Source organism: Sorex araneus, chromosome 2 (genome assembly GCF_027595985.1).
Source record: "Sorex araneus isolate mSorAra2 chromosome 2, mSorAra2.pri, whole genome shotgun sequence".
NCBI classification, from domain to species: domain Eukaryota; kingdom Metazoa; phylum Chordata; class Mammalia; order Eulipotyphla; family Soricidae; genus Sorex; species Sorex araneus.
Genome location: NC_073303.1, coordinates 160,040,379 through 160,058,696, shown reverse-complemented (window position 1 = coordinate 160,058,696; position 18,318 = coordinate 160,040,379). Strand labels below are relative to the sequence as shown.

General features: G+C 42.7%; 2 protein-coding genes across 2 annotated transcripts in view; both read left to right on the top strand.

The window, feature by feature from the left end:
- TBC1D23 (TBC1 domain family member 23) overlaps positions 1 to 11,947 on the top strand; it is a 74,767-nt gene extending 62,820 nt beyond the window's left edge. The window contains exons 18-19 of the mRNA XM_055128796.1: positions 439 to 633; positions 10,120 to 11,947. Coding sequence (XP_054984771.1) covers positions 439 to 633; positions 10,120 to 10,201 — 277 coding nt within the window. The 3' untranslated portion in view covers positions 10,202 to 11,947. The remainder of the gene's footprint in view (positions 1 to 438; positions 634 to 10,119) is intronic.
- Positions 11,948 to 14,841: 2,894 nt separating this feature from the next.
- The window catches only part of NIT2 (nitrilase family member 2), a 28,036-nt gene continuing 24,559 nt past the window's right edge, over positions 14,842 to 18,318 (top strand). The window contains exon 1 of the mRNA XM_055126657.1: positions 14,842 to 14,974. Coding sequence (XP_054982632.1) covers positions 14,947 to 14,974 — 28 coding nt within the window. The 5' untranslated portion in view covers positions 14,842 to 14,946. The remainder of the gene's footprint in view (positions 14,975 to 18,318) is intronic.

The following is an 18,318-nucleotide window of genomic DNA, read 5'->3' as shown; positions in this document are numbered from 1 at the left end:
GATCTATGCCATTTTTGCCTTCAGGAATATTAATAAATATGTAAGATAGCCCCAAAATGATTAATGATATTGTATATTAAGTATTGTATACTGTAAGTGTTGTATATTGTATATATTAATATTGTATATTAAGTATATTCAACATAACATTTGTGTTGTGATGAATGAGAACAGCTTATGAATACAAAAAAATACTGTTAAGAGTCTGATAATATATTTTATAGGCTATGTAGAATAGATTAAAAATGTATGAGTTTTCATGACTAATAGAAAATTAAAAACAATTTTGGTAGCTTACTTATTTATAGTGAACCTATGGCTATGTTCTAAATCAAAAGTAATTTATCTGTAGTCAAACACTTTATAATTGAGATGTAGAAGTAACAACTGTTTTGAATTAAATGTCTTTATTCTTTTAAATTTCTTTTTGCACTCTAGTCATCTGTTGATTACTGCAACACATATGTACTGTTTAAGGGAAATTCTTTCACGGAAAGGACTGGCTTATATACAATCTCGACAAGCACTAAATTCTGTAGTTAAAATTACATCCAAAAAAAAACATCCTGAACTAATTACCTTCAAGTATGGAAATAGCAGTGCTTCAGGAATAGAAATTTTGGCAATTGAAAGGTAAGATTTTGGAGTGATACCTGATTTATTGATTTCATTATTAAATTTTATGTATGTTGAGTAATGGGTAGTAAAATAGGATATTTGGATGTTAGCTATCTTTTCCCAAAGCATTTGTTATGTGACTTTAGTTATAATTTGTATATGACTTCAGGAGATAATATAGCTCATTTCATTTTTTTTTTCTTTTTTGTTTCTGGGCCACACCTTGCTTGCCAGAGCGTACTTCTGGCTCTGCAGTGCTCTGGCTCAGAGCTCAGGAATCACTCCTAGTAGGGATCAGGGGACCACATGGGGTTTCTGGGGATAGAACTCATGCAAGGCAAGCACCCTTCCTGCTGTTGTGCTATGGCTCTGGCCCCCAGTTTCATAAGCATTTTGATAGCAGTGTCAGAACAATCTATGCTAGTATGCACTATATGTGGTTTGCCGTTAAGTAAGAAGTTTGTCTCAGAATGAAAGACAACATTTTAATTTTTTAATTTAATTTTTGTCTTTTGATTTTTGAGCCACACCCCAGTGATGCTCAGGGGTTACTCTTGACTCTGTGCTTAGGAATTGTTCCAGATGGTGCTTAGCAAACCATCTGGAATGCTGAGATCAAACCCTGGGTTGACTGTGTGCGAGGCAAGCGCCCTACCTGATGTACTCTCTCCAGCCTCTTAATTTTTTAAATTTAGTTTTATGACATAACATGGTTAATGTTTTCGATGTACAACATTATTGTACCATCACCACCTCAAAGTGCCAAGAGCCTCCAGGTGTGTCCTTCTAGGACACACACAACAGTGTCACTCCTAGGGATTGCACTGCATTTGGATAAAGCTGTGGGTAGGATGGGTTATTATCAATGTTAATTCTTCCAAGCCTTGAATATGGAGGATTTTTCATTACTGTGTCCTTTCCTATTTCTTTTAATAGTAACTTGTTTTCAGTGTACAAGTCCTTCACCTTCTATGTTAAGTTGATTCCTAGGTGGGTACTTGATGTTTTTGGATAAATTGTTATATAGCACTGCACTGTTGTCCTGTTGTTCATCGATTTGCTTGAGCGGGCAGTGTAGGCACCAGTAACGTCTCCGTTGTGAGACTTGGCATATCCATTATGCCACAGGTAGCTTGCCGGGCTCTCCAAGAAGGATGAGAGGGACGGAGGAATCAAACCCGGGTCAGCCGTGTGCAAGGCAAACACCCTACCCGCTGTGTTATTGCTCCAGTCCAATTGCTATATAGGATTTTTTATTTTTTATTTTATTAGTTTATTGTTTGCATGGGCTGGAGCAATAGCACAGTGGTTGGGCATTCGCCTTTCACTCGGCCGACCTGAGTTCGATTCCTCCGCCCCTCTCAGAGAGCCCGGCAAGCTACCGAGAGTATCAAGCCCTCGGGGCAGAGCCTGGCAAGCTACCCGTGCGTATTGGATATGCCAAAAACAGTAACAATAAGTCTCTCAATGAGAGATGTTACTGGTGCCCGCTCAAACAAATCGATTGTTTGCATAAAGATATACAACTAAATTTTATGCATTTTTATAGCCTGATGGAGCGATAGCACAGTGGGTAGGGCATTTGCCTTGCATGCAGCCGACCCGGGTTTGATTCCTCCGTCCCTCTTGGAGAGCCCAGCAAGCTACCGAGAGTATCCCGCCCGCATGGCAGAGCCTGGAAAGCTCCCCGTGACTTATTTGATATGACAAAAACAGTAACAACATGTCTCACAATGGAGACATTGCTGGTGCCCACTCGAGCAAATCGATGAACAACAGGAGGACAGTGCTACAGTGCTATAGCCTGTTACCTTACTGTTTCGGTTTATTGTTTCTGAAGTTTCTTGGGAGTGGTCTTTAGGTTCTATGTATATTATAATGTTATTTTCAAATAGTGATGATTTAATATTTTTTCCATTCGAATGTCTTTGGTTTCTTTTTCCTACCCGATTGATGTAGCTAGGGCTTCCTGTGCTGTGTTAGTAGTGGTCAGCGTGCAAATCCTTTTGCATGATCTTAGAATAAATGCTTTTAGGGGGCTAGAGAGATGGTACAGCTGGGTGTGATAGCGGAGTGTAGAGCCAGTAGACCTGAGCACCTGGGTGTGGCCGAAAAACAAACACACAAAGAATTTCTGAAAAACAAACACACAGAAGAATTTCAGGAGAAGGCAAATAGTGAAAGAGTTTTCTTTAGCGATTATGAGGAAGGAGAGAGATAAAGAGTAGCATCTTCAGGAGAATGCAGGCTTCTCCAGAGGGCAGAGGGCTGAGTCCACATCTCTGATGGCGCTGTGGGCCCCCCTCAGGGGCTGCGCCCTGCTAGCCTTTGAAGAGTAGGTTTTATAGGCTTTCTCCCAAACTGCCCCCATGTGGGGCTTTCTGTGTGGAGAAGAGTCTGTTGCTATGGCGTTGCCAAGGGGGGAATCCTTGACATTTTTGTTAGTCTACCGTCATACTCTTATCACTCTGTTCTCCCTGGAACTTCTCTGGGGCAGGGGCAGTCCAGCCTTATCTGGCCTGTGCCAGTTCATCTGATCTCAGTTCCTGGGTTTACGAACTACGTCTGGCCAGAATGCTTTTTGCTACTTCGGGGCTAGTGAGAGAGTAACTTCTTTAACTCTTGGTTTCTTCTCCCCCTCCCTCTTCCTCTTCCCCTCCTCCTCCCTCCCCCTCCTCCTTGCTCTGCACTTAGGAATTACTCCTGGCAGGGCTTGTGGGATGCCCAGGTCGATCCCAGTTTGGCCGTGTGCAAGGCGACTGCCCTACCCACTGTACTAGTGCTCCAGCCCCAGGACCAGTAAATACCTCAGCGTGGAGGCATTTGGGTGCCATCCAGCTGCCAGTCCTCCTGGGTTAGTTCCTGGGTGCCAACAGGTGGTGCCAAGAGAGAAGGCCCAAGATTCTACTAGGTCTGTTAGCACAAAGCACAGCCTGTCCTGTTTGGCCCTTTCCCAGGGAAGATAGTTTTCAGTAATATTGTTAAAGAACCTCTTTGGGTGTGGGAAACCATGTAATTTTTTGTATTGGACCAATAGTTTCTCTTCAGAAGCCATGTTACAGTGCCCATTTTCTCTGTCTTTAGAGTCTTCAGACTTGGTAGAAAGATTCTCTGGAGGGGGTATAAATCTCATAATTTCTGTTTTCCTATATATGGCATCTGTTGATCTATTTCCCTTATCTCATTATCTCCATTTTTGATGACTTCTGCAGTACATGACTGCTAGTTCTTTGGGGGTCTGCATTGCCTCCAATAGCTTTAGATTTTCTTCTTCATGTTTTTTAAAATTTATTCATTGAATTACCATAAGATACACAGTTACAAAGTTGTTCATGATTGAGTTTCAGTCTTCCAGTGTTCGAACCCCCATCTCTCCACTGGTGTCTGTAGTTTCTTGTGACCCCCCCTCTCACCCTGCCCCTGCAGCCTGCTTCTATGGCAGACACTCCTCTCTCTCTCTCTATCTCTCTCTCTGTCTTTCTCTGTGTCTCTGTCTCTGTCTCTCTCTCTCTCCCCCCCCTCCCTCCCTCTCTGTTTCCCTCCCTCCCTCTCTCCCTTCTAGACACTGTGGTTTGCAATGCTGTTACTGAAAGGGTATCATGCCTAACACTTTATCTCCTTTCAGCACTCAGTTCTTGTCCAGAGTGACCATTTTCAACTGTCATTGTCATTGTCCTAGGGATCCCTTCTCTGTCCTAATTGCCCTCCCACTTTGTGGGAAGCTTCCTAGCATGGACTGGTCCTCCTGGCCCCTGTTTTTACTGTCTTTGGGTACTATTTCCATACTTCATTTTTGTTTTTTATATCCTGTAAATGAGTGCAACCATTCTACATTTGTCTTCTCTCCCTCTGACTCGTTTCACTCAGCCTGATACTCTCCATGTCCACCCATGTATAAACAAATTCTATGACTTCGTTTTCCTTAACAGCTGCATAGTGTTTTGTTGTGTAGATGTACCATAGTTTCTTTATCCAGTCGTCTGTTCTTGGGCATGTGGGTGGTTTCCAGTTTGGGCTATTGTGAATAGTGCTGCCTCCTCATGTTTTATTGAACTATCTTTAGCTATTAGGTGTCTCCTTAATTTCCACATGTGGCATGAGCTTGTAGGACTAAGACAGCTTAGTAAGAATCAGGATCTCTATGTCCTGCAGCCAGTTGGCAGGCTTGGGTGAGAGCAACTCATCCTGCCTTTTGAGTTGAAGTTCCCCGAACAGGTTCTGGCTTCCACTATCTGCTATTCCACTATCACAATAGCATACTCATCTTTTCAAGCCCCTTCACGAAGTCGGCTACTACTGTCAGTAAGCCCAGTTTTGTCTAGATTATCCAGGGGGCAGTTTAAATCAGGCCTTCTAGAATATACTTGTTTAATTGCCTCTGTAGAACTAGAATCTGATTTCTCCATAAAGGCAATTGTATCTGTTTCACTGTCATCCCATTGCTCATCCTGTTTGCTCAAGCAGGCACCAGTAATGTCTCCATTGTGAGACTTGTTGTTACTGTTTTTGGCATATCGAATACACCACGGGTAGCTTGCCAGGCTCTGCCATGCGGGCGGGATACTCTTTGTAGCTTGCCAAACTCTCCAAGAGGGGTGGAGGAATCTTACGCGGGTCGACTGCATGCAAGGCAAATGCCCTACCCACTGTGCTATCACTCCAGCATAAAGGCAATAGTTAATTGAATTGGTTTTCTTTTCACCTTTTCCTATAATTTGCACACAGCTTTCTTTTAATAAGCTTGGCTAGTTGTGTTGCATAAACCCAGCAAGTTTAGAGAGTTCTCTATTTAGAATATCCCGTTGCTTGCTGAGACGCTCTGGGGATTGGCTAAGGACGCAGAGGGAGGGTTAAGGGAAAGAGGGTGATAAACTGGCCTGGGAACAAAATCTCACAAGGTAAAGTTTATATTCTGACCAGGCTACAGAGATACTCCCCAAGAGAAAATACCTGTAGATTTCCACAGGGTTCCTCCTCCTGGAAAATTCTTCCTTCACTTTTCTCCTGTCTGACTCACCAATTTTGTTGCAGGTGACGGGTGAAGTGGGGACTGAGGGAGGTAGGCCCGAGAAAACAGTACTTCTACCCCTCAGCCTACCTATGCCCCTGGGGGAAATGCCTGGCACAGGTCAGGACTGGTCAAGTCAACCACAAACACCCACACTGCAAGGATGCTAATGTTCCCCCAGCCCCAAAGGGCAGCGGTCAGGCTGTGTCTAAAGACCATGTGTTCTGAGTGGCATAGAAAGCAGTCCCTGACAGGCTGGAGCAAGGAACTGTTCTCTGTAGGAAGGGGAAAGTCAGGACTACCTTCAGCACATATTCCAGGGATGCCTTTCTTCACAACAATCTCAGAGGGAGATGAAATAGTGAAGCAAAATACTTACAAGTAGTTTATTTTATTTTAGAATTATTGAAGTCACTCATTCTCTAAGCCACGTGTACCAGGAGTAGTACACCACATATGATGGGGTGTAAAGTAGAAATTTTACTTGATTAAAAAAATATTAGGGGGCTGGAGCGATAGCACAGCAGGTAGGGCATTTGCCTTGCACGCGGTCGACCCGGGTTCGATTTCCAGCATCCCATATGGTCCCCTGAGCTCCGCCAGGAGTGATTCCTGAGTACATGAGCCAGGAGTAACCCCTGTACATAGCCAGGTGTGACCCAAAAAGCAAAAAAAAAAAAAAAAAAAAATAGCACCTGTAACAACATGCTAGTCTCTTACACAAGAAAGAGCTTAGTGTCTCCAGAGTGAGATACAGCAATTCTCACACACTTTCCTCTAAGGAAGCTTTTTTTGGATCATTTTTAGTGGGTTCTTCATAACAAGCAAGCAAGAAATACAAAATGAATTATTTAGCCTTTTGGGCAGACTTGAGTAGTGGTGGTAAAATTCAAAATAATAATGGTGGGAAGGTGTAATGGTGGTGGGGTTGGAGTTGGAATATTGACTAATAAATTATTGTGAACAACTCTATAAAAATGAAAAAGAAGTTTAAAGAAATAATGAGGGGAAAGAAAAAGAGAGAAATATATGTTCGGGAGAAAACATGGAGTTCTCCATAGGGGAAAAAGCCTCTCAGGTTACTTCTATTCTTTTTGTTGATGTTACATGTCAAGTTCATTGATTTTTATATACGGAACCATCTGTACATCTCTGAAATAATTTCAGCTTGATTGTGCTGTATGATCTTTTTTCATGTATTGATTTTTGGTTCACTAACATTTTATCAAGGATTTTTTGCATTATGGTCTTCAGGGAAATTGGTCGACAACTTTCTTATTTAGTAAGGTCTCTGCCTATTTTTGGTATTAAGGTAATGTTGGTATCATTGAAACTGTTAGGTGGAATTCCTATTTATTTGATTTTCTGGAAGAATTTGAAGAGGATAGTTATTGGAGGGCTGGAGCAATAGCACAGCTGTAGGGCGTTTGCCTTTCAAACGGCCGACTCGTGTTCGATTCCTCCGCCCCTCTCGGAGAGTTCGACAAGCTACTGAGAGTATCGCGCCTGCATGGCAGAGCCTGGCAAGCTACCTGTGGCATATTTGATATGCCCAAAACTGTAACAGCAAGTCTCACAATGAGAGACATTACTGGTGCCTGCTGGAACAAGTCGATGAGCAACGGGATGACAGTGACAGTGACAGTTATTGGAACTCTTCGGCAAACCCAGCTAGAATTTCATTTAGGGGAATATTTTTTTTAAATTATCGTTTCAATTTCCTTAGTTTTTAGTCTACTCAGGTTTTCTACTTCTTCATCGCTCAGTCTTGGAAGTTTTATGACTCTAGAAATTCACCCATTTCTTTTAGGTTCTCCTTCTTACATTGCATGAGCATACTTATAGCAATTTCTTAGGATCTTTCGTATTTCTGAAGATATCTATTGTATTTCTGAAGATATCTATTATACTTCATTTCTGATCGGAGTTTTCTTTTTTTTTTTCTAAATGAATATATGAAAGGGTTTTTCAGTCTTAAGCTCCTGGTTTCATTGATCTTTTGTATACCCTGAAGATATTTCTTGTCTCTTAATATAAGGAAGCCTGTATTACTAGGAATTTCCCTCATAGTACTGCTGTTGCTGTGACCTATAAATTCTGATAGCTCTTTATTCTCAGTAATTTCCAGGAGTCTTTTTATTTATTCTTAATTTTCTTTTTTGACCCAGTGATTATTCAACAGTATGTTGTTTTGTCTCCTTAAGTTTGATTTTTTCCCCCCTGGCTTTCTTTTTATGGTCAGTTTCCACCTCCAGTAGTGTTGTGACCTGAAGAGGGAGTTAATGACTTCTATCTTCATGACTTTATGGCCCATGTTCTGTGTCCCAGATTGTGATTGGTTTTGGAGCATTTCCATGTGCACTGTAAAAGAATATTCATCTTTGGAGGACAGGGATCCCTGCTCTTCTATTGCTCATTTAGGTCTTTTTTGTCCTTACTAATTTTCTGTCTGATCTGCTCAGTGATGGAGTGATATGTTAAAGTGTCTCCTGCTGTTGTGTTTCCCTCTGTTACTCCTCAAGACGAGTAGTAGTTGCTTTAAGAACTTTCCTTCCCTGGGCCTGGAGTGATAGCACTCGGCTGACCCTAGTTCGATTCCCAGCATCCCATAAGGTCCCCTGAGCACTGCCAAGAGTAATTTCTGAGTGCAGAGCCAGGAGTAACCCCTGTGCACCGCCAGGTGTGACCCAAAAAGAAAAAAAAAAAGAACTTTCCTTCCCCTCTATTTGGTGCATATTATGTTAATAAGAGTCAGTGCTCTTGATGTATTGATTCCTTAGTGCATATATAATGTTTGTAATGACCTTCTTTAGATTGGACACCATTTATTTGGTCTGTAACAGTTTAGTCACTCTTGCCTTTTATCTTTCTTTGTCTTGGGTCTCGGGGCTTAAGGCCACCCTCATCTCTGTGCTTTGGGCATACCCAACATGGTGCTTATGGGCTGCTTCTGGCAGTGCTGGGGATAAGGTGGTAGGTGAGGTTGAAGCTTGTAGTTCTAGTTGGCAAAGCATGAACTTTGAGCCATCCCATACTTAACACATGTCCTGGAAGATAATAAACTATGTGGCTGTTCTCTGATTAAACCAGTTCTCTGTGGTGGATGTTAAAGTTGTTTCTAGTTTTTCACTATTGGCATTTTTAATGAACCTTCTTTTAATCTTTATGTACATACATGTTGAATAAATCTTCCCAGGATAAATTCTCCTAAATAAGTTCAGTGGGTGCTATCTATTTCTCATCTAATTACAAACCAATCTTAATCAGAGAACATTTGAATTGTGATTCTTTCATTTGTGCTTCGGATTATTTTTAGAGGTTTTCCCATGCATTTTTCTAAAGAAATGCGAAGTTTTTATATGGTGCTTAGAATGCCTTTTAAATTCAGCATTTTGAAAGATAAGTTAGCTAGAGTTCGCAGGTCTTTGTAATATGAGACCATCTATTTTTGGGGGGGGACAACGAGCCCACAATGGACAATGAGCGGTGCTCAGGGGTTACTCCTGGCTCTTTACTCAGGAATTATGCCTGGCAGTCTCAGGGAACTGTTGGGATGCCGGGATAGAACCCAGGTCAGTCTCATGCCAGGCAAGAACCCTACCAACTGTATTATTGCTCTGACCTCAGACATAGGCAATTTATATAGTATCAATTTGCTTTAGATTTTATAGAAAATGAGCAGTATATTAATATACTTGGAAAAGTATTAATACTTTTAGTAATAAAGTCCATAATTACCATGTACTTTATCCTTTTAAAATTTAAGATTTTAAAATCTTTTTAAAGTATTTCATTTCATATATAAATTTGGAAAAATTATACCAATTTTACATATATGAATCTGTTACTAAATTTAAATTACTTGCTCAAGGCCAAAAATTGTTGGAGTTGCCATTTTCTTAGACTAGAACTAATTGTTTGAATTATATCTGTATTATGCAGAAGAATGTTATATATATCTTATTTTCTGTTCATTTATATTTAATAGTGGTTCAAGGAACTACTTCTGCCTGTAAGAAAAATGACCTTAAGGCATATTTGGGAGGCAGAGAGACAGTACAGAGGCTAAGGTGCTTTCTTGCATATGGCTGATCTGGGTTCAGTCGCTAGCACCACATATAATACCCTGAGTTTAGAGCCAGGAGTAAGCCCCAAGCTCAACCAGGTTTGCTCGCTCCCCGCTTCCCCCCCCAAAAAAAAAATGTTTTTTGAAAGAAAAATGTAAAGATCTCAAGTTTAAATGGTTAGCTTTAGAAAGAAAATCTGGATGTCAAATTCTTGAAAGAAATATTTTAAATGTTTTTGAAAGATATAAACATCTAGGTTTTCTTTCTTTCAAAATGGTTTTAAGAATTGTTAAACTAAATTGTTAAATTAAATTAATAAATACATAGAAGAAAATCTCCGCTGCCTTTGCCAGTGAGAAGCTCTGACATCTGGATGAGTCCGGACGGGAAAGGATTGTGTTAATATGTATGTATTTTCCCCCCTAGGTATTTGATTCCAAATGCAGGAGATGCAACCAAAGCCATAAAACAACAGATCATGAAAGTTTTGGATGCTTTGGAAAGTTAATATACCAGAAAAGTATTCAAAAGGAATTAAGGCGACCAAGAGAAACATGGACATATTTTCCTGACTGAATATTAACTGGAGACTTTTCATTTGCTCATGGGTAGCAGGTCTAAGAAAGTGTAAATGATTATACTTTAATTGAAGAGCAAATATAAGGAAGTATAAATTATTATAATCAATCTCTGGACAGTTGAAAAACATTTTAAATTTAATTTTGCATTTTTAGTTTTGTAAAACGATTTATTATAAAGGTCAGTTATTAAATGACTTCAAAGTAACTGACCCTGTGCCCTTATGAACCTGAGGGTATAGAATGCAGTTCTGTTTTGAAGAGCTGTTTTAATGGAATATGCATCACTTTCAGATTTAACAGTGAACTTATATATACATATTTGCAATGTCTTCACTGAAATAGAGATAGAATTAAAGAGATCCCTTTAAATACTACATTATTTACTCACTGAACAGTATCAGAAATGAAAAAGTATTACATAGGTTAATTAGCTTGCTATTTCTTTTCTTAAAAAATAAAATATTTTTAATGAAATGGATGAAGACTCCAGCCAACTCAGAAAAGCAGTCCAAGCTAGTACAATGTTGATACATCAACTTATAAATTTTCTTCGTACCATGTACTAATAATTTGAACACTGAGTGCTTCAGATACTAAACTTCATCCTATGGTTTCTAAGGAGCAGTGAAAAGCATTATATTAAGTAGATAGGCACGAGATTAAACATTTTGGTGACAGAGTTGTATTTGTAAAAATGTCATTGGTTTTTATTACGAGTGGAATATTTGATGTGGGATATTTCAAAACAAGTGTTGATCATACACTGACTTACTCTCTTTGAGATTATGGTCTGTGACCATACTAATATCCACTTTAAATGAAAACGAAATAATTAAAAGAATAAACTACAGTTGTATTTATCTTATCACTTTCTGAAATTTCATTTTCTTCTTTTGGTTTTTATCTTACTAAAGTTCTAGAGGTTTGAAACTTTTTACTCTCTTAAAATGACAAAACCGGAATGTCTCAGCTTAATTTGTTAAGGTCCATGTTAGACTTATTTGGTAAAAGAAATCTGGAACATAATGAAATTTACAAAGTAACTTTTTGTTGTTGTTTTTGTTTTGGGGTCCACTGGCTGTGCTCAGGGTTATTCCTGGCTCTGCACTCAGGAATCACTCCTGGCATTGCTTGGAGGACCGTATGGAGTGCCAGGGATCTAACCAGGCTGGCCGCTTGCAAGATAAGCGCCCTACCCACTGTACTGTCTCTCTGCTACCTACAAAGTGACTTCTTATGAAGAATCCCTGGGAAGTCACAGTTCTTCACAATCTGCCATGTTCTAAAATCAAATGAATTTTTCTAGGGGGTGTTAAAAGAAATACTTATGTCTACCTTGTTTACAGTAATTTATTTTAGTTTACTTAATGAAAATCAAGTGAATAAAAGGCAACATAATTCAAGATAATATTCTAATAGCTAATAAAAAGTTTGAGTGGTTGAAGACATTTGCATGAAATTGCACTTTGTGCAATGCTTGATATTTATAACTCTCCCTGCAACTGTTGTATTGCATTTTTTCCTTTCCTCTTCATCCCTTTTAGATGTCCTAAAGTATCTTTTTTTTTTTTGCCCATCTCAGCCATGGGACTTTTTCATAATACTAATGTAAAAATGTTTGTGTTACTGTTTATAAATTACAATTGTAAATAAACCAGTACAGTTTGCTCAGATCGTTGTTCTTAATGACAGTGTCTCTTCTTTTATTCATAAACCTCTATAAGTATCTCTAAATTCTCTGAACAATTGTAAATTTTTTAGACAAAATTAAGGTCCATACTCAGTGTTATTTGAATACTCAGATTTCAGGTTTGTACATCTTAGATTTTTGTTTGTATCTAGAGGAGAAGGGAAAAGAGGTCACCGAGTGACATTGCATTCCACACGTAGTAAATTATTCACCACTTTGAACTACTCTGAACTTCAGTTCCTCATCTGAATTAACATCACAGTTACTAATTGTGAGTAGTAAAATACATTTCCTTAATTGTCCTGACTCATCCTCCCCTGGCTTGCCACTCTTTCAGAACTAGGATTCACGGTTGTTGACTATCTACCTCTCATTGGCTATCGCAGATTACAGAGGTTGAGATTTTTTTGGTGTGTTCCCAAGATTTGAAAACTAAAACACAAAGACATTGATTTAGGGGCTGGGTAGTTAGTTCAGGGGTTAGGGATACATGATGTAGATGTGCATAGAACTGAGTTTGATCCCTAGCCACCCCCATGGCTCCCAAGGCACCATGGCTCTGATTAGCTGCTGGGCCTGATCATTGCTGTAGAGCCAGCCCCTAGGCCTGAACCACCTGGCCTGGTAGGTCTAATCCCTGCTCTCAGAAAAATTTAGTGAAAAGGGACAACCATATGTTCTCACCCCCCATTCCCTGGAAACTATAGCTTTTTAAGTCATAGATTTGTTGGCTCTTTCCCACCATTGGTAAAGCATGTTTTCTAGTAGGGTTGATGAGTTTGTACCTATATACTCAACCATATTTGGCTCTGTTATGTTTCACACATTACCTCAAAGCCTGATATTCTAAATATAAAACGAGCTGCCAGAGATGAGCAAATTTAACTATTGTGCTACTCCGGTTAGTGCTAGGGGAGCTCCATCTAGCTCTGTGCTTGGAAGGAACTCTTGGTGCTCTGCGGATGTGGTCCCGGGATCAAACCCAGGCAACATAAAAGCAAACACTCAGCCCTTTGAACTGCCGGGTTGATCTATTTAAAATTGAAGTGGATGTTGGAAAATGGTTGCATAGGTTAGATATGTAACGGAGGTAATATTTCAACATTTCCATGAAAAACTCCTTATTAAGCCTGCAATTTGGGGTGTTTTAGTGTTAATCTATAGAATTGTGCAACTATCATTCACTGCTTAATTTTGAAATGGAACATCTTATTATCTAAGAAACTCCATACACATTAGCAGTCATACTACACACATACATACCACTTGCCCCATTACGTCCCCAGCCCTTGGCAACCACTGGTTTATTTTGTAGATTTCACTGCTGTGGATATTTCATGATAAAAGGGAAAAAAAAAACCTGACTTTTGTGTCTGACTTCTTTCACAGCCTGATATTTACAAAAACTCTATGTTGCAAATGAATTTGTGTTGTGTATTAGAATTTCATTTATTTTTATGGTCAAAAGTGTTTTTCTTTTTGGGACACCCAGCGATGCTCCGGGGTTACTCCTGGCAGTGCTCTCGGGACCATGTGGGATGCTGGGAATCGAAGCCCGGTTGCCTCCTGCAAGGCAAATGCCCTACCCGCTGTGCTATTGTCAAAAGTTTTTTTTTTTTTTAAAAAAATAAGCAAAACAACTAAAGGCCAGAGAACTAGTATAGCTGTTAGGGGGCGCTTGTCCGGCACGCAGCAGAAGCGGCTTTGATACCCAGCACCCAATATGATCCCCCAGCCCTGCCAAGGAGTGATCCCTGAGTAGACCTAGAAGTAAGCCCTGAGCATCGCCGGGGGTCGCCAAAAAATAAATAATTAAATAAAAAACTCAAGATCAATTCCAATGTAAGCTTAACTATGCTAAGTATTAAAAAGAATATCAAGCTTTATTATCTTGTTCCAGAACCTGACAAGCACCAACATACAAAACACAAAAGTCAGTTCTAGCAAATATAAATGTAAAAGTCCTAAAGTAAATTTACACACAGTAAATTCTTACATAAGAAACGTGTAATTTTATGCACAGTGAATTCTGACTTTGTTATAGGCTCTGTGACTTCAAGTCCAGCTATTTATGTTCCATGTTAGCTGGGGCAGAGAGCCCGGCAAGCTACCAAGGGTATCCCGCCCGCTCGGCAGAGCCTGGCGAGCTTCCCATGGCATATTTGATATGCCAAAAACAGTAACAACAAGTGTCACAATGGAAATGTTACTGGTGCCTGCTGGAGCAAATCGAAGAGCAATGGGATGACAGTGACAGTTAGCTGGGATTGTTTTTCTCATCAACCTTACAAGCAGCCTTTCACTTTCAGAAGGAAGCACATTCCTTATTCTCAAGAATCCATCGCCCCCGGCGTGTTTGAACCCTTACAGTCTTTTCCCTGGTTTCCATTACACAGGACACTTGTCCTACATCATTTACATCTGACATAAACCTGGATAATTCCACCCCAGACAGCAAATAGCACAAAAGATTTGCTGGAATTGGGTTGCCAGCAGGTGCGATTCAACAAGTAACAGGTTCAGACCTTTTTCAGACGCAGCTTGTTAAACGTTTACCAGCAATACCATTCCGACTTAGGCCACATTAAAAAAAAAAATTCTCCGCCTCCCGAAGACCGTGTTGTAATTAGTCATTTCTAGCTGGCCTATCCTTGGTCTAAACGGCAGGCGTTCTAGTTAGGCAGTGTGAGGTCAGCTGGAATGAACAATTTTGAACTTAAGACGGCGGCGGGCGGGGAGGCGGGGCGTGCGACTCGGCCCCGCCCCCGGCGCGTATTTAGTCCCCGCCCCCGGCGTGCATTTTGGCCCCGCCTCCGCGTGTGGCTCGGCCACGCCCCCGGCGTGCGGCTCTGCCCCGCCCCTGACGGGCCACTCGGTCCCGCCCCACGCGCGCGGACCGGCCCCGCCTCCAGCGTGCATTTTGGCCACGCCCCCGCGCACGCCGCGCCGGTCCTTACAATCCGTGTCGTGTCCGCTGTGCCCATGGTCCTGCCCCGGGGAGCCATGGCCAGTAAGTGACGCGGCCGCCGGACTCCGGACCGGAGGGGAAGCCGCGGGGGCGACGCTGGAGGAGGAAAGACGGGCTTCTCCGACTCCACCTCCCCTCCTGCGTGCCCGTGTCCCGCCGCGCCCGTGGCCTCTGGGAATTGGGGACTCGGGAGGGGGCTGAGGGGCCGGGACGCGGCGGGGGACGATTCCAGCCTTCCGGGAGGGCCAGGAGGGTCGTGTGCGCTGGACACCGTGAGGGGAGCAGCCCGACGAGCTTCACGCGCTTCCCCTTAGATTTTTGTTTGTTTCTGCTTTTGGGGTCACGTGCAGCAGTGCTCAGGGCTTACTCCTGGCCCTGCACTCAGGAATCACTCCCGGCGGTGCTAGGGGTGGAGGGTGGTGGGGACCATATGGGATCCGGGGGGATCGGACCCGGGTCGTCCTCGTGCAAAGCAAACGTCCCCCCTGCCGTACTACCATCGCCCCGACCCCCGACTTTTCTCTTTTGAGCATGAGTTTTTGCTAAGGCGTCGGACAGAATTTGTGATTTGATTCCTGCCGCGTGAAAACGAAAGCCTTGTTCTCTTTGATTCTGGCTGAGGCGAGAGAATTTGCTCCTTCACGCCATTGACAGAGGATACTGACTAATGTCCACTTCTGAGCCAACCTCCCCACCCCCAGGCGGGGAGGGAGGGACCAACGGGACAGGTTGTTTCTGCCTCCGGACATTGAACTTTTCAGGTTAGGTATTATTTTCACTTGGACGTTTCCATCTGGGATCGTCCTGGGGCAGTTTCGAGCTCCGCTGGACTCCACAATTTGTAACTTTTGCATGGTGTGTAAAAGCAGAAAGAAACTGCTCCCCACCACCTCGGCCACTTGTAAGGGCTTGTGCGTTTTCATGGGGTGGAAAGGTTTGTGAAGTGCTGTTTCTTCGCTCACTTCACCTAGAATGCCAGCTGGGCCACCATGAATTCGGGGTTCACTGCATCTTTTACTCAGGAGTAGAACCCAGAACGTCAGTCTCCAGGGCTGTCTTCAGGATCTGGCTATGTACAATCACTGTAGCACTGTAGCACTGTCCTCCGGTTGTTGATCTGTTTGCTCAAGCGGGCACCAGTAATGTCTCTGTTGTGAGACTTGTTACTGTTTTTGGCATATCAAATCTGCCACGGATAGCTTGCCAGACTCTGCCATGAGGGCAGGATACTGTTGGTAGCTTGCCGGGCTCTCCGAGAGGGACGGAGAAAGTGAACCCGGGATGACTGCGTGCAAGGCAAATGCCCTACCTGCTGTGCTATGGCTCCCGTCCATGTACACTCACGAATGCTTTTTACAGGCTGCCTTCTGGGTCTGACTGGAGGAGGATGGGCAGGACTGAGTTGGCTTTGGCGGGTGCTGGACCTGACTGTTTACTGACCTGGGGCAACTTTCCACTGCAAGCTGGTTGTTCCTTCTGCAGGAGAGAATTTTTGTTTGTTGTTGTTTGGGGGCCACACCCAGCTGTGCTCAGGCTCTGTACTCAATGATCACTCCTGGTGAGGTGCTGGGGATTGAACCCCAGTCAGCCGTGCTCAAGACAGACCTCCTACCGCCTTGCTGCCGCTCCAGCCCCTGCAAAAGAGAGTTGGTGGAGCTGGGGAAATGGCGCAAGGGGCTGGAACACATGGTTTGCGTGTGGCAGCCCTGAGTTGGAGCCCTAGTATCTCATGTTCTCCAAACACTGCTGGGAGTGCCTCCCTCCCCACATCCCCGCGCACCCCCCATAAAACAGAACCCAAGTGATACTCAGTTCTGTAAAGGTCCTAGCACTTTCTCTCATTTCAACTTTTTTTTGGGGGGGGGCCACATCTGGATGTTTGTACTCAGGGCTTACTCCTTTCTCTAAGCTTAGAGATCACTCCTGTCAGCGCTCAGGGAACCATATGAGAAGTCTGGGACTGGACTGAACCTGGATCGACTGTGTGCAGGCAGCCCTCCTTGCTGTACTACGGCTCTGGCCCATGTCTTTTTGCTTTGTGTAGGGCTGCACCCTGCAGTGGTCTGGGCTTGCTCTTGGCTCTGCTGAGGAATCACTCCCAGGCAGTTGTCAGGTGCCCAGGATTAAGCAAGGGTCAGTCACCTTAGCACCTGCTCTGTCCAGTCTCATTGGCTTGTTCTTTACTATATTTATTGTGTATTTTATATGTAGAGATATATTACATCTATATGTTATATATTTTTAAAAAATTTATTGAATCAGTGATTCCGACTTTGCACTGTAGAACTGCAGTCCCGTTGTTCATTTGCTCGAGCAGGCACCAGTAACGTCTCTGAGACTCGTTGCTACTGCTTTTGGCATATCGAATACGCTACGGGGAGCTTGCCAGACTTTGCCGTGCGGACGGAATACTCTTGGTAGCTTGCCAGGCTCTCCGAGAGGGACGAAGGAATCGAACCTGGGTTGGCCGCGTGCAAGGCAAATGCCCTACCGCTGTGCTATTGCTCCAGTCCAACTCAGTGGTATACACAATTATAGAGGTGTTGGGGCTGGAGCAATAGCACAGCGGGTAGGGCGTTTGCCTTGCACGCGGCCGACCCGGGTTCGATTCCCAGCATCCCATATGGCCCCCTGAACACCGTCAGGGATAATTCCTGAGTGCAGAGCCAGGAGTAACCTCTGTGCATTGCCCGGTGTGACCCAAAAAACAAAACAAACAAAAAAAAACAAAAAACAATTATAGAGGTGTTTATGATTGAGTTTTAGTCATAGTGTTCTAATACCCATCCCTTTACCAGTGTTATATTTCCCACCACCAACGGTCCCAGTTTTCCTCCTGTTCCCCCTTTTCCCATGTCCCCCAGCCCTTTCCTCTTTGCTAGGCACTTCTCTCTTTCTCTTTTGGATTTGCAATACAGGTAATGAAAGATTATCAGGTGTGTATATATTATATATTATGTCTCCTTTCACATACTATAGTTTGAGTTTTTCCCCATAGTATATCTTTCCTTGCTCCTTAGTGACCTAGGAACCTTAACCTTGTATTTACATTTACAACTGAAGAGATAAAGTGACCTTTACCGGCAAGGGAATGCCCTTGTGAGCAGTGGATTTCCCTGCTGCAGAAGCTCTGCAGAGCCAGGCAGACAGTTCTGAGCCTAGTTCAGAACAGCTGCACTTCTGGGTGGGATTGGGGTAAGAGGAAGCCAAGAGTATATGTGCGGTGGACTTCATCTCCTCACTCTGAGTTACAGTGGACATTTGTATGTGTGACATGGTGGAGACCTCTGGGTCTCTGTGTACCCCAAAGTGAAGCTAGCTTTTATTTCCAGTTTTAGTTGTTGCTTGTCTTCATCCAGATTCTACAATTATTTCTTAAGCTATCT